The sequence below is a fragment of the Tachysurus vachellii genome, chromosome 23 (genome assembly GCF_030014155.1).
Source record: "Tachysurus vachellii isolate PV-2020 chromosome 23, HZAU_Pvac_v1, whole genome shotgun sequence".
Classification (NCBI taxonomy): Eukaryota; Metazoa; Chordata; class Actinopteri; order Siluriformes; family Bagridae; genus Tachysurus; species Tachysurus vachellii.
In genome coordinates, this window is record NC_083482.1 from 1,386,646 (window position 1) to 1,403,337 (window position 16,692).

Below are 16,692 nucleotides of genomic sequence, written 5' to 3' on the forward strand. Positions count from 1 at the left end.
GTAATAAATCATCAGACCAAATAAATAAATAAATAAATAAGGAAATAAGGGGGGCACGGTGGCTTGGTGGTTAGCACGTTCGCCTCACACCTCCAGGGTTGGGGGTTCGATTCCCACCTCCACCTTGTGTGTGGAGTTTGCATGTTCTCCCCGTGCCTCGGGGGTTTCCTCCGGGTACTCCGGTTTCCTCCCCGGTCCAAAGACATGCATGGTAGGTTGATTGGCATCTCTGGAAAATTGTCCGTAGTGTGTGATTGCGTGAGTGAATGAGAGTGTGTGTGTGTGTGCCCTGTGATGGGTTGGCACTCCGTCCAGGGTGTATCCTGCCTTGATGCCCGATGACACCTGAGATAGGCACAGGCTCCCCGTGACCCGAGGTAGTTCGGATAAGCGGTAGAAGATGAATGAATGAATGAATGAATAAATAAATAAATAAATAAATAAATAAATGTCAAAGAAAACAGCCTCATATCAGATTCTCTGCTAAAATAAATAAGTAAAACATAAAAATCCATAATGTCCAGACACTAAAAAGCTGGCAGCCCGACACCAGGAGCGCCGCCAAAAACTAATCACCCCCCAATCACATGAACTCCTGATCCAGTTTCATCTTGACTCAACGATGTTTTTCTAAAATCAGGACAAAGCCTCAGAGGTGCGTTCATCATCTCAATTAAATGAAATCAAACGAGGACACAGATTATTATTCATTTTCAACGTGTTTAATTACTTAATATTCAACAGGTTTGAACAAAGTGTCTCCCTCATCACACATCCACAGCAGCACAAATAACCGTCTGCTTTCTCAACGCTTCCTGCTCTGCCTTAGTTCCTTCAAAAACATAAAGCAACATGGCAAATGTGAGAAAACGGCTGTCTAATTAAAGGTGTGTTGCGTGATAAATTATCTTTAATATCATTAGCTTTTAAAACAACATTCTGGACTCTGATTGGTCAGAAAGATCTGAGGTCCAGACTTTACTACACAGCTAGCATATTGTGATTAGCGTAGTGTAGCGTGGCGTAGCACAGAAACTTGCTCTATGTTCCAGAATCTGTGAATACAGCATAGCTGAATTTTATTTGTTTTCAGGATTTCATCAGACTATAAAAAATACCTCAGATAGCACATGGTAGCTAGCTGAAGCTTTCGCTTGCTAGCAGAACAGGCTGGATGTGTAGCCATACCTGAGGCAGCGCTCTTCATCAGAACTAATTTAAACACACCGGCTTGTTAAAAATGCTCGCTATATCAAAGTTTGCGGAGGTGTTAAGGCTCAGCTACTGTCACATAATGGATCCTTCTTTTTCCTGAGTAATCAAGGAATGTATCAAAACAACAGCAGAAACATAGATAGATAGACAGATAGAATAGAACAGAGGCATAGAAGCCTTTATTATCGCCACATATACATTACAGCACAGTGGAATACTTTTCTTCACATACCCCAACTAAGGAAGTTGGGGTCAGAGTGCAGGGGAAGCTATGATACAGCGCCCCTGGAGCAGGGAGGGTTGAGGGCCTTGCTCAAGGGCCCAGCAGTGGCAGCTTGGCTGTGCTGGGCCTTGAACCCCGATCCTCTGATCAACAACCCAGAGCCTTAACCAGCTGAGCGGTTACAAACGCAAACAGACAAGTGAACAGGTTCGAGCATTTAGTTTTCAGTCGATTTCTTTATGCAAACGTGGTTTCGAATAATGAAAATGCGTCAACTCAAAAACATCCAGTCTTTCTATGACGTTAGGATTTGAAGGCATCCTGCACTTTAATAAAATACCATGCATGAAATCTGAAATAATATATATACACAGATTAGGGAATGGGATAAAGAGGCACAATTTCTGGAATAAGCTCATCTACAAACTGAGCTTTTTGGATCTGAATGTAAAAAAAAAGAAAGATTTTTATAGACAAAGTGAAAGGTCACCTCACATTTGCGGTAATGAATAATGTTGTGTAGAGGAGCTTTTAGATTGCTCACCATGTTATTGTGTGAAAAGAATAGCTGGGATGATATAATCAGGGCTGGAAGTTTCTGTTTTAACATGACTTAAATGCATGACTTAAATCATGCATGACTTTAAGTGCATGACTTAAATCATGTTTACCTTAAAATATAAAAGTTCTCACAAAATGGATGATTTTTGTTTCTGCACAAACAAAGAGACGAAAAAGAAGAAGAAGATAAAAAAGAAGAAGAAGGAGAAGACAGTCAATCTTCAGTCTTTCGTATTGTAAGTGAAAGTGTTGTGGGTGGAGGCTCATAACTCATCACGCGTAATTAGACCAGCACTTTAGATGCTAACTGTTAAACAGACACAGTGAGACGAGCTGTACACGAGTAACCGGTTCATGAATTATGAAGTTATTCTTTAAATAATCTCTAATAAACCTTTATATCTTATCTGTACAGCTATGAGTGAAATGGGGAACTTATAAATAATTAAGATGCTCTTGTACATGGTGACATTTAGCACGCAGGCTAGTCAAACAAGGAAGAGCTTATTAAGACAGCTATGTAAGAAATGGGAACAGGTGTGTCTGAGCAGGAAATCAGGTGGCTCTGCCTAAGGATGTTATTGGGATCGGTTTTTCAGGATATGTGTCATCTTTTAAGTAATTTCACTGATGGACGTTTGTTGCAAGTAAGCTGGATTTGTATGGGATAAAGCCATGAAGCGTATAAATGTCACAGGCGGGAGTGTCCTTTAAATCTGCTGATGTTGTAATGAATAATGTTGTGTAGAGGAGCTTTTAGATTGCTCACCATGTTATTGTGTGAAAAGAATAGCTGGGATGATATAATCAGGGCTGGAAGTTTCTGTTTTAACACAAAGAAGAAGGGATGATGGTATACTGAGCAGGTAAACTGGTAATGGGGGAGATTGTCTAAAGGTTAAAAAGTTCGAGGGGTCAAAAAAGTTCAGAGGGTCTGAGAATAATGGTTTGGGACGGTAGGGTTTGGCAGTAAAGGGTTTGGGACTATAGGGTCTGGGACTATAGAGTTTGAGACTATAGGCTTTTGGCAGTAAAGGGTTTGGGACTATAGGGTTTGAGACTATAGGGTTTGGGACTATAGGGTTTGAGACTATAGGGTTTGGGACTATAGGCTTTTGGCAGTAAAGGTTTTAGGACTATAGGGTTTGGCAGTAAAGGGTTTGGGACTATAGGGTTTGGGACTATAGGCTTTTGGCAGTAAAGGGTTTGGGACTATAGAGTTTGGGACTATAGGGTTTGGGACTATAGGGCTTTTGGCAGTAAAGGGTTTGGGACTATAGAGTTTGGGACTATAGGGTTTGGGACTATAGGGCTTTTGGCAGTAAAGACTTTGGGACTATAGAGTTTGGGACTATAGGGTTTGGGACTATAGGGCTTTTGGCAGTAAAGACTTTGGGACTATAGGCTTTTGGCAGTAAAGGGTTTGGGACTATAGAGTTTGGGACTATAGGGTTTGGGACTATAGGGCTTTTGGCAGTAAAGGGTTTGGGACTATAGAGTTTGGGACTATAGGGTTTGGGACTATAGGGCTTTTGGCAGTAAAGACTTTGGGACTATAGAGTTTGGGACTATAGGGTTTGGGACTATAGGCTTTTGGCAGTAAAGATTTTGGGACTATAGGGTTTGCCAATATAGGGTTTATGAGTTACAAGTTTAAGAATCAAGTGGGAATAAAGGATCTGGGACTACAGTGTCTGGAGATTCAGGGTCTTGGAATAAACAGAGATCTCTGGATATATAGGGATTTGATTTTTTGGGTTATTACCATTGTTAGGGTTCTTACCATTAAAGCATCATCTAGTTATTGTATATTATATCTTAATTATTTATTCATGTTTAAAATAATACAAATGGAAGAGTCCATGCATTAGTTGACAGATAAGATTAAAAAAGATTCCCAGTGGGATTAAATACTGGAGTCTTCACTGTCTTGTCAGTTCAGACAGAACATGTGCATCACCTGGGGTTATTTCTATTGCTCGGATTATAGAAAAGAAAACAACAGCATATTTCTCGTCTCGTGTGTGAACAGTCTGTAAAAAGATTACTCACATGATGGACTGGGGCTGGACTAAATTCCCTAGAGTAATAGTTCATTACCCAGTTCCACATTTCAAACTAATCCAGTCCAAACAAGGCTTTTGTGAGAGCTGAAGGCTCACTGACTTCAGCTCAGTTCGGTTTTACTGCTAGACAGTGTCACAAAGCAGCTTCGAAGAAAAATATAAACAGTCAGGATAGAAATATTAACGGTAAAAATCTTTCCATAACAAACAAGACGGAAATGATGCTGGTGAGGAAAAACTAAATGAAGAAGAAACCTTGAGAGGAAGTGTACAGCTTAGGAGTGTGGTTATAAACCGTGTGCTATACTATCAAAATGTGTTTAGTGTGTAAACAGGAAATTCATTCTAGTTTTAACATGAAGTCTGAGTTACTAGACTTACTGTATAGGATCTGTGAATGTTGAACAAATCCAGAAATAATACATATAATAATATGATAGAATGAGTCATGGTTGTGATGTTAAAGAAGACTGAGTCACGCTTTTGTGGAGGATCGGAGGATCTTTAAGACTGCTTGGTAGGGACACTGTTTGAAAACAACAGTTGGTAACTAGGGCCAGGATTTTGTATTCGAAACAGGATTGATAAATGGAATACACTTGGAATTCGAGCGAAGAATGATGTTAAACCACACCAAGAACAAAAGTTATATTGTTATTGTGGGCGTGTAAATATGTTCCATCAGCATGACTTATTACAGGTGGAATCTTCGCTCTCTGACACAACATACAGCACTGGGAATATAGGATGTGTAGAACATATACTGTATGTATGTAAGTAGAGCAGCCCTTCATCCCTGGATACAGGGACATGAGAAGGCCTGTAAACATCCAGCCATGGTAAGAGCAGGACTTGAGAGAATGTTCAGGTTCCAGGAAGCCCTAAGAACATTAAACAGATCGAGGAAAGCAAACAATCAAACTCCTTTACTTCGGCAAATTTGTTAGCAATCTCTCATAAAACTAATGATCTTTCCGAGCTGAAATTGGCTGTAAGTGATGAGGATATGTAGCGCATTAACACAAATCTCTGAGGATTTGGCATGTAAAGGCTATAAACCCAAGCAAAGAGCAAGAGAAACCATTAACATACTTTGATCTCAATTTGACACAACCTGCCTGGGGCATGAACAGGGATTGTACTTCTGAGAAAACAGTTACACCGGGCGTGGCACCAGCGATTTTTTCCAAACGAACAAGGATGGGCACATATTTCAGACTAAAAACGACCTGTCATAGTTCTGGCACAGAAAAGGGAAAAGCTGACAGACAGATCAAAAGGTGTTGAGAATGACAGCAGAGAAGTGACCACAAGGTTTATACGGTACATCGTCTCACTGCAAATCACAGGTTTAATTAAAGTCTTCATTTCTATAGCAACAGCCCCTTCACAGGGGCTTGTATGGCAGAAGTATTCTGTATTTATTTAGCATCAGTAGAAGAGGTCTCCAGGGCCGGGTTGTATCATCACACCACACTTTACTGATCACCTTGATTCATCTATGACCTTTGGAAATTACCCACTGGAACTCAGGGTATGTGCCAAGCCTAATAGTCATAATAGATACATTCATGGGTTATATAAGGTAATAATCACCTTTCAGCAGTAGTCAGACATTTACCAGTCTATCAGTTTGAATGACAAAATAAACACTATTTTATAGCCATGTATAATGAGTCTTCAAACCAAGTGTGCAGAATAGATAATTATCACTTTGACTGCTGCACAGCACTTAATTACAGACCTTTATGCCTTCATGACATGAAGAACATAGTAATTGAAGCACAGTAATCCCACTCAAGAACATGTTCACCTAAAGCTCATTAGGTTTTTAAAGCTAAACATATTTGCTACAAGGTAGATATGATCATTTTAAGCACCCAGACGGTAATGGGGTGTTTTTAATCCCAAAGGAGTTCTGACCTTTTCTGCTTTCTCCCAAAAAGAATGACCTGTACGAGTCCTGTTCTCTTTCTCAAAAGAACTTTAACCAATTCCGCACACTCTCATAGGACTTCAGACCAAAATTGTCTGCTCTTGAAGGAACTCTGACTCTCTCGCATCTTTTAATCAGCTTCATCTTTACTTGTACCTGTTATGAAATCATATAAACAAGCAAATTCCATAGAAAAGGCTTGATGAAAATGAACCGAATAAAAAAAATCCACAATGACATTTACGAGCACATTCCTTCACTCCCAGGGGCAAGTTAGCATAGATAATCCACTTACACGCATGTTCCTGGAAGGCAGGAGAAAACCACAGAACCCGGCAGAAACCCACACAAACCTGAGAAGAAGCTGAGAAGCTCCAAATGGACAAGCTCAAGCTCAAGTGCGAAGCGGGACCCTGGAGCTGTGAGACCCTAAAACACGGTGTCGGCTATTAGCCCTGCAGTGCTGCGCAGAAATATTGTGCAAAAAAGTGAAAAAAGTGAACGTACAGTTTGGAAGACCAAAAATCCCATTGGGCCATGCACATCATCTGTGAAATTTTGACACGTTCTAATTATAAGCACAGGATTTTCTCTCATGTATCTTTCTGTGATTTCAACACTCGTCTTTGTAAAAGGTTCTGAGATGTTTAACTATGTCCTCCTGTCTCCCTGCTCCTGCGGTTTGACTGTTTTGAAGGAACGGAAGAATTCTTCAGAAAGGAAGATGAAACTTGGGCCTCTCCCGCAATACTCACGACGTTGGCAATACATGTTATTTTGGGAGCGGCACCTGCATGCCTGGCTCCGAGTCTGTGAATCTGAGACACACCCCAATTATGGGAGCACTTCCCATGACAAAAAGGTCACTTCAACTCGTGCAAATCATTAGAATGTCCTTAATATTCTCAGGCTGTTAGCATGGATGCTACATATCCTTATTTTGCATATTTGCCGATTGTAGGCTGTATACATACTACTTTGTGTGTTGAGCGATGGGTAATAAGCCGGTTTAGGAAGAAGACAGTGACTAGCTTAGAGTGAAGACCTTTTCCTAAAAAAGAGCAATGCTAGTCGCCAGACTTAATTACATCAATTTAAGGTGTAATTATAACGCTACATTTTTGTCCACCTGCACTGACTGATCTGCTTCCAGTTGTTTATCTTCATAGACCATGTGAACGATTGCTGGGAGCAACAGGGTAATCATAGGTTTGAGATAAAACACGCTTTGGTTTGTAGCAGAATTTATATGATCTAACACAAATAAGCTAAATCATATAGCGTGATGTTTGGGCATTCTCATTCATTCTGTTCCAGGAATACTGGGGATGAGTTCAGCTGAGGGTTAGATTAGCGTTAGACACTCAAGCCTTGGGGCAATTTAGCATAGTGGCATGTTTTTGGGAGGAAACCAGAGAACCCCGATGAAGACAGAACACCACAGGGACATAGAGAGAACATGCAGCAGTCCAGAGAAGGTACCTCAAGCTCACGATCAATCCAAGGACACTGCAGCTGTGAGGTTTGACGTTTCTGTGTTAATGTCTCAACGTCCTGTTGATGCACAGTAAAACCTCTGCAAGGAGAATTCTCCGTGAATGAAGGGTCATTATTTCACACCTGGTCAGCCTGTTTATCTCTATTAACTTACCTTTAGGGGTGTGGCCACATGGGTGGCTCTGAGTGACAGCTGCCACCCTGGAAAAACTCCATGTCATCCCAATTACTTCCCCATCCTTTACCTCCATTGTCATCTCAGCTTCAATTCAGTTTCAAGCTTTTATACGATCAAAAAATATGTAAGAGTTTCTCTGACTGGAGCACAGAGTGACACAACACTGAGTAATGGTGTGATGGTGTGATGATGATGAGTGACTTCATCCTGAAGTGGTGATTGATGAGTGATGAGTTTTATTCCTCCTGCGTACCTACCGTACGTTATAGCAGCTTATAAGAAGACATTTCTAAGGTAAAATAAGTGGAGTTAGTCGTAAAATCCGAAAAGTTGTGTTGTAATGCACAAGTTTAATCATTAAGTCATTCAAAGGAGAACATTAATGAAGCTTACAAAGCTTTGGAGGAAATCACCTGGGTTTATGTCACTTACCTGTTCTCATCAATTTCATCTGTTCATCTATCTGACAATTTCTGAGCTGAACAACATTTGCGTTGTTTTCTCGCCAGCAGGGTGGAGTGCGATAATGCAGCGTATGTGTGGAATGTGCAGGGGACATGCCCGCATGCCATTTGGTCACATGTTTGCAGTTGTTACTTAGATAAGCATGGGTGTGTCCAGGTGGAGTGTCTCAGCCTGTCTGTGTTTTCACACGTGCCATTCAGGTTCTCTGAAAAATTCACAAGATGCCAACATGCCACTGCTCGCTGCAATGGGGAAACACACACCGGCTTAATATTTACACAATGAACACGTGAAGCAAAACCATTTATAGATTCAGTTTATTCTGGGGCACTGAAGTGCTGAGCATCAGCTACGTTCCTTACTGTATATTGCTATCATTGGCAACCCCAGATTCTGTCCATTCTGGAGATAAAATCTGTCTAACAAAAACAAGATGTTTTTAGCAGATATCAATTAGGACATTATTAGAATGTTAGTATGTTAAAAATGCAGATAAAGACATTAGTTGGCACAGAAAGTCACACGGGTAAACATTTCATTAATTATGATAATCTCTACATTTTCTTTCTCACCATTTTCCTCACTAGGGTGTAGCAAAGAATCTGATGATTATCGAGGACAACAGAGTTCAGTCAATAACTAAAGATAGCTAGCTATCTCAGATTATTATTATTATTTTTTTTTTCAGCAAAAACCCGTGAGCCCTGTAATTATAAATAATAATAACAGTTCGTTTTGTATTTTTTTCTTCTCGTTTGAAATTCAGGTTTGGATGAAAAATTATGAACTTAAGTTGAAATATCTATAACATAATAGCTATAACGTAGCACATGTAGTCACTGTGACTGAAAATGAGACAGGGTTATCAGGAAGTTCAACATTTACCTCAGATCTGTGGTAATAATTCATAAAAACACTCAGTATGTCTGAAATTACACAGTATTTACACTTTGTTTGCTTGTGCCTTTTCCACGGGGTTTCGGCATACTGACGACAGCTTGCAGAGTCAGATGCTGCAATTCATGCTAATTGTGGCTAGTTGTGACTAAGACTTTCACAGTGATGCAAAGGTTTGGTTTGAGTGTGTTTAAAATCAGACGTTCCTATATTTTTTTTAACCATTAGGTCAAAACCACAAACACAGTGATGGAGGAAAAGGCACTGTATCATCAGGAATGTCAACATTTACCTTTAGTGTGGCTAAAATGACACCGTACTTAGCATCGACTGATACGTGCTTTTCCGCTGTGAGATTTAAAGGTGGGGTCTCCGATATTTGAGAAACGCTTCAGGAAACTGAGTCGGGCCACCAAACAAAACAAAAACAAAACAACGTGTTAATATAGGATCAGCTTTCCAGCACTGGAGAGAACTGAAGGAGCAGGAAGTTGGTCACATATTCACAGATTGGAGTTTCCTGAGTCAATAACTCCTGAGCTAAACGCTGTTACTACACAAATAACACCTCTTTTCTACCGTAGTAATGTAGAGAGGCAGCTATGTGATGCCCACTAAAGTGTTATCACATTTGTGGTAGTTTCTATAATTTTATAATTAATGTCTTTGAATATTTGTTCATTAGAATTAATGTTTGTGAATATTTGTTCAGGGGTAATGAACTTAGTCCCACCATCCTTGCACTAAAACATTTTTTATAAATGTCAGGAGTAATTGTGGAGTTTGTGTGTGTGTGTAATATGGCGCTTATCGTGCTCCAGGGGGCTTTGCGTCAGTTCGGTCCATATTGCGGTTTTCCTCTTTCTGCTGAGCGAGATGAGAAAACAGATGCAGAGTTTGCCCTGTCTGATTTATTTCTCCTGTTTCCAGAGAGAGCATATACGCTGTTTATGTGGTGCCAGCCGGTACCTGTAACAGTTTATTGGGGGCTCGTCCGGGATCACTCCCACCTTGTGGCCGGAAGCTGATCCAGTGATACTGCAACCTTGGACCAAAAGTGACCTGATGCAACCAGCGAGCTGCAGCCAGTGAAAAAGATCTCCAGATACTATCGATGCTGTCTTCGGATGAAGGGGTTACCTGTAGTGAATAAAGACTAATGACGGTGCTGTGCTGAATTTACCACTCATCAAGAACAGAGCGTGAATTGTGATCCGAGACTCTTGTGACCAAGCGCAAGGAATTGGGAAGCAGTATGGCGGATGGTGAGAGGAAAAGGTTGGTGTGGGCAATCAAAAAGACCCTTCTCACTCTCTCCGTAGATGAACTGTTCCAGATTGCCAAGTCAGTGGGTCCAGTGCCAGGAATGGACGAGTTTCGCGTCAAGTCGACAGATGAGGAGGGTTGTTTTGAGTACATTTGTGGTTTCATGTCCAGTGAGTCTTTATTGGAGTTAGAGGATTAATTGACATAGTCATTCAGGGTCATACTTCACAAGTTGCTGTAGCAGTTGATGTATCGGGCAGTGGGGATGTAAGTTATGCGAATGATAATGTTAACCCAACTGATGATAGTGATGCTACCCATATTGGGATTACTAATACAACCCACATGGCACCATCTACAGCTAGTAACACACATGATACAGAGCTGCAGAAAATACTTGCTAGTTATGAGGAGCTGAGTAAGAAAATTATGCAATGCAAACACACACCCACTCCACAGTCTGTACCTCAGTCATCTGTAAAGATAGGAAGCACCATGCAGAGTAGTAACGTAGCAGGCACCAGAGGTTTAAGTGAACATGCGACACCATTAACACAAGACAAGTTGCTCTCCTTAAGAGAGTTGTCTTACCTTCATCGCAGGGAGCTGAAGATACAGGGGGTCAGATTGGGGACCAGGGGTCAGATCTCAGCTATAACAGTGACTGTCAGCAGATGGAAGACGGTTTAAAGGGGCAGTTCAGTGATGCAGAGGTTGTAAGAGCCGTCCTCAAAGTCATCAAGCCAGGAACTTTTAAAGACATGTTGATGTATAAGGATGATCTGACTGTAGAAGAGCTAAAAGCCTTCCTCCACTCCCACCTGGGTGAGCAAAGTAACACCGAGCTGTTCCAGGAACTCATGTGCACCAAACAAAAAGACAATGAGACACCTCAACAGTTCCTATACAGAGTCATACTGTAGGACTTAAGCAGAAGATCATGCTGGCCTCCAAACATGCTGACACAGAGGTCAAGTACAGTGCAAGCACAGTGCAGGATGTGTTTCTCCACACCGTGTATCAGGGCCTAGGTCATAAACATGATGATGTCCGCAGAGAGCTGAAGCCATTGCTTGTGAACCCCAGAGTATCGGATGAGGCAATCTTAAAACAGATGAAGAAAGTGATGTGTGATGAAAGTGAAAGGCAGCGAAGGCTAGGTCCCTTCTCCCTGGAGAAAGAAACCATATGGCTGTGACAAGTGCGTGGAGCAAAATCATTCTGACTGCCCTCACTGTTTCCACTGTGGTGAAGAAGGCCACCGGGCAGTGGGCTGTCTAAAGAGACCAACACGTCAGAGAAACTGGAACCGGTCCCTGCCGAGGGACAAACAGTGACCAGGTCTCAGTGATCGTCCCAACCTGACACTTGTCACACTGATCAACCTGGAATTGAAAGACTGAAAAAGGACAAAATAATAGAAAAGAGACTGGAACAACCAAAAAAGACAACCAATCCATTCACTCATGACTTACCGCACAGCAAAAGGGAACGTCTAGCCAAACTCATTGGAAGGAGTGCTCTCACCCAATGTAACCTAAATGGATTAGCAGTCAGTGCTCTGCTAGACACTGGAGCTCAATCAGTATGATTGATAGAGACTGGAAGAGGAAATATCTACCTGACACCCCCGTTAGGCCACTTAGTGTTTATAGGTGACGAAGACGAGTTAAGGGTGTATGCAGTGAACGGTGATGTCCTCCCGTTTGATGGCTGGGTTGCCCTTACAGTCAATTTGATGGGGAATGAGGACCCTAATCTGTCAATCACTGTGCCTTTTCTTGTCAGCAGTCTTGCTCTGGAGAGGCCACTGCTGGGTTTCAACGTGCTGGAAGAGATGATACAAGAACAACCTGAAAAGCTGATTTCAAACCTCGTCGTCCTACTCTGTAATGCTTTGTGTATACCAGCAGAGAAGGCAGAGCTAATGGTGAGCTTCATCCAAGCCAGCAAACCCTCTGTGCTGTGCGGGCGCCTACGGACAGGCAGACAGGACATGGTTATCCAAGCAGGTCAGTTAGCCTGGGTCAAGTGCCAAGTCCCTCCACGCATGAGTACATCTGATGCAGTCTTCCTATTTGAGCCTGATGACAAAAATGTGCAGTTGACAGAACTGGACGTGGGTGAAGGTCTGCTGGAGGTACAAAATCCAAGAAAACCTTATGTAGCTGTACCGGTGGGCAACAACACTAAACATGCAGTAACTCTGCCAAGAAAGACAGCACTTGGGGGCATCCACTGTGTCGAAAAAGTGATCGCAACAGACCCACCTGAAGCACCCGAGCCCACAGTGACTGTTAATAGTTCTGTATCAACACCTGTTGACGCCCGCTCATCATCATGGCAACCTCCCATTGACCTCAGTCACCTTGATGATAAACAAAGGGAAAAAGTCAACAAAACGCTGTGTGAAGAAGCCGGAGCTTTCGCACGTGGCAGCAATGATATTGGGTGCATACCAAGTTTACAAATGTCGATTACCCTCACAGATGAAATCCCTGTACAGAGAGCATACTCGGCAGTCCCGAAGCCACTGTTTAAAGAGGTAAAGGAGTACGTGCAGGAGCTGCTGATGAGAGGCTGGATTGTTAAATCCAAGTCCCCATATGCTGCCCCAGTTGTCTGTGTTAGGAAGAAGGACGGCAGCCTACGTCTTTGTATTGATTATCGCCTCCTGAACAAAAAGACTGTGCCTGATCGACATCCACTACCCAGAATACAAGACCTGACCGACACACTGGGGGGCTACACCTGGTTTAGCATCCTAGACCAGGGAAAAGCTTACCATCAGGGTTTCATTGCAGAGGGTTCCCGTCACCTGACTGCCTTCGTCACCCCGTGGGGCCTCTATGAATGGGTCCGTATCCCATTTGGACTCTTTTGGACTCTACAACCGCGTTTTGAATAGTAATAGCGTTTAGCTCAGGAGTTATTGACTCGGGAAACTCCAATCTGTGAATATGTGACCAACTTCCTGCTCCTTCAGTTCTCTCCAGCGCTGGAAAGCTGATCCTATATTAACACGTCCTACTTCTTACCTTATCGTAAGCCTTTCTTTGCTTTCTTTCTTTGTTTTTATCCTCCATGTCAATGTTAAAACCGCTTTCTGCTAATGTCACACATGAGCACTGAACACTCTCTCCGCCACATATAAGACACGCCCCTGAAAAATGATTTTTGTTTTGTTTAGGGCCCCATCGCAATTTTCTGAAAAAGTTGTCAAATATCGGAGACCCTACCTTTAAATGTGATTTCTGAAGTGTTTAAAAAAATGTCCAACATGACACTATAAACATACTATAAAGTAACAGGGTATGGTATAAAAAACACACACACATCCACACAGAAACGTGGTGCTAAGTCTACACACATATGTCAAGGCTAGTTCAGGTTATCGGATGGCAGACGTGAGTTCTGCCAGATCAAATATGTAGCCTACAAATTTTCGAATGTAACATGTCAGATGTCCTAGACAATAAATCGTTACGGCGTCTGAGATACACGGCTGTCATCAAACGTGACATTTGAAGTGTTTACTGTGACTCACACACAAGTATTCAGGTTTCAAAGTGTTATGGGATCGGCCCTGTGACTTAATAAAACACGCCGTGCGAGTGTTTTTTTTGTATTAACTCACTATCTGTAATATAATCGTCCCACAAGATAGTCATCCCTCAAAGGCATTGTCTTCCATTGTCTTTATATCTCTCTATAGTTATTTTATTTATTTATGACAGAAATTCTTACTATAAATAGAACAAAGTCCAAAGAAACCTTTGAAGTCCAATCACATCACACTATATATTCCTCACGATAGCCAAACGTCAGAGAATATCATGGAGCTAAGCGTATGTACGCTGTACCCTCTGTCTAACTATCACAATGCTGTGATTAAGCTGAAAGTTATTAACAGGTATTAAATCCCACAATGACTAATGATGTCTGTGAACTGATTGTCTGGGCAGTTAAATATGTCTACAGCTTGGTTCTTTTAAAAGGGAAGATTTCTCAAAGGTCCATAGCTGAAAAAAGGATTTGATACAGAAACAACTCTGTTTTTAGAGTTCTGTGTGAAACCTTTAAAGGTTCCCCAGAAGGTACAACCAAGGAACCCTAATGTGTCCAAGTTACATGTACATTAAAGAGTGCTGCTAGAAAAGAAATAGATGATACATGAGCTCGCAGACAGCTGTGATTGGATAGTGCCACTGGGCCTGACAGGAGAGAGAGAGAGAGAGAGAGAGAGAGAGAGAGAGAGAGAGAGAGAGAGAGAGAGAGAGAGACAAAAAGAGTGAGAGAGAGACAGAGAGAGAGAGAGAGAGAGAGAGAGAGAGAGAGAGAGAGAGAGACCGAGAGAGAGGGGGAGAGAGATAGGGAGAGAAAGAGAGAGAGAAAGAGAGAGAGAGACACCCACAGAGAGAGAGGGTGAGAGAGCGAGAGGAAGAGAGGGAGGGAGAGAGATAGTGAGAGAGAGAGGGAGAGAAGGAGAGAGAGAGAGAGAGACAGGAAGAGAGGGAGGAGGAGAGAGAGAGTGAGAGAGAGAGGGAGAGAGAGGAAGAGAGTGAGAGAGAGAGAGAGAGAGAGAGAGACAGGAAGAGAGTGAGAGAGAGTGAGAGCGAGAAAGAGAGAGAGGAGAAGAGAGTGTGTGTGTGTGTGAGAGAGAGAGAGAGAGAGAGAGAGAGAGAGAGGAAGAGAGTGTGAGAGAGAGAGACAGGAAGAGAGGGAGAGGGAGGGAGGGAGAGAGAGAGAGAGAGAGAAAGAGAGAGAGAGAGAGAGAGACAGAAAGAGAGAGAGAGAGTGTGTGTGTGTGAGAGAGAGAGAGAGAGAGAGAGAGAGAGAGAGAGAGAGAGAGAGAGAGAGAGAGAGAGAGAGAGACAGAGAGAGAGAGAGAGAGAGAGAGAGAGAGAGAGAGAGCAGAATAGATAATTATCACTTTGACTGCTGCACAGCACTTAATTACAGACCTTTATGCCTTTGTGACATGGAGAACGTAGTAATCAAGCCGTTCTCTTTAATCCTCGCTCTGAATAAGACTAAGAATAATGCAGCATCATTATCTTCAAACTGTCACCATTTCACTTAACATGAGTGTGTGTGTGTGTGTGTGTGTGTGTGATGATTTCTGTGTCACAAAAACTCTTCTTAGGCTTCGAGGCAAAACTAGACACACGCACACTTCACACACGGCTTGTTCCTGCTGACGGAAGCTTTGGCTTCCCGTCGGCGTTATTAGCTAGGCTCGATCTCATATCTCATAGCGCCTTGTCATGACACGTTGTTGAAGTCAAAGGTCAGCGTGGGTGAACAGGCTTAGCTGCAATCGGAACACAGTTCTAAACTGACCCAGATTGATCTAGACGGACAGACAGATGGACAGATAGATAGATAGATAGATAGATAGATAGATAGATAGATAGATAGATAGATAGATAGAGTGTGATAGCTGGCATAAATATCATCTGGTGTGCCAGTGTTTCCCTGTATCATTTGTATGTGTGTGTGTGTGTGTGTGTGTGTGTGTGTGTGTGTGTGTGTGTGTGCTTCGTGCTTACTACCTGAGGGCTCAGCTGCAGGATTGTGGTAGTATAAACATTACACAGGCTTTGGATCACGCCAACATAAACACGTCTGTCAGCGCTGAAGATTAAGTGTTATTAACACCTGTTCTTCATGTTTCAGCGTGTAATAATAACGTAAAACCCTTCACTGGTCCTGCTCAGACACCTACAGCCATAATGCCATGTTGTTTTTATAAACCAGTGTCACTTTAATCCACAATTCGTTTTTTTTTCCTACACTTAAGTATTTCTAGCTTCATTATGATTTTCTGAGACATGCTTATAAGCTTTAAATGACATTTGTGTTATAGGACACAAGAACATATGAGATGATCACGTTAGTAGTAAACATTGGGCTGGATTTTTTTTCTTGTTACGACACAAAGACTCAATGACGCTCTATAAGCTGTACATAACTATGCATTAAAGAAAGGGATTATTTCAGTGCCCTAGACACTCCAGTGAAAAGGTTCTGGTTAGAGCAAATTGACTTGCTATAGCTTTTTGTTCATTGATGAAGTCTTTATGAAGTCTTTATATCCTCAGAGCTTACAAGACACATAATGTTTCTAAAGTGTTCATAGCATGTGCCTAATACAGTTGCTCATAACCGTGTGCTTCATGATATGGCTTTGTCTTAATAACTGATCTCAATTAGTCAAGACTGAAAGCTTCATACAGACTTCATAGCAGATGCATAAGAATTCAGTGTCAGTGCTACATTATGCCTGCGATTAAAAGAACACAGTTTGTACATCAGCAAAAGGACACAAGATTCTTTAGAATGAAAGTTGACACATGTGGAAGTGAGAGGCTGTAACACAAGCTCT

At 42.0% G+C, this 16,692-nt stretch overlaps 1 protein-coding gene across 1 annotated transcript; it reads left to right on the forward strand.

Annotated features, from left to right (window-relative positions):
* The first annotated feature begins 11,992 nt into the window (after positions 1–11,992).
* On the forward strand, positions 11,993–14,995 carry LOC132838841 (uncharacterized). The gene has a single exon (XM_060859447.1). The coding sequence runs from the start codon at positions 12,043–12,045 to the stop codon at positions 13,210–13,212; it is 1,170 nt and encodes a 389-aa protein (XP_060715430.1). The 5' UTR covers positions 11,993–12,042; the 3' UTR covers positions 13,213–14,995.
* Positions 14,996–16,692: the final 1,697 nt, after the last annotated feature.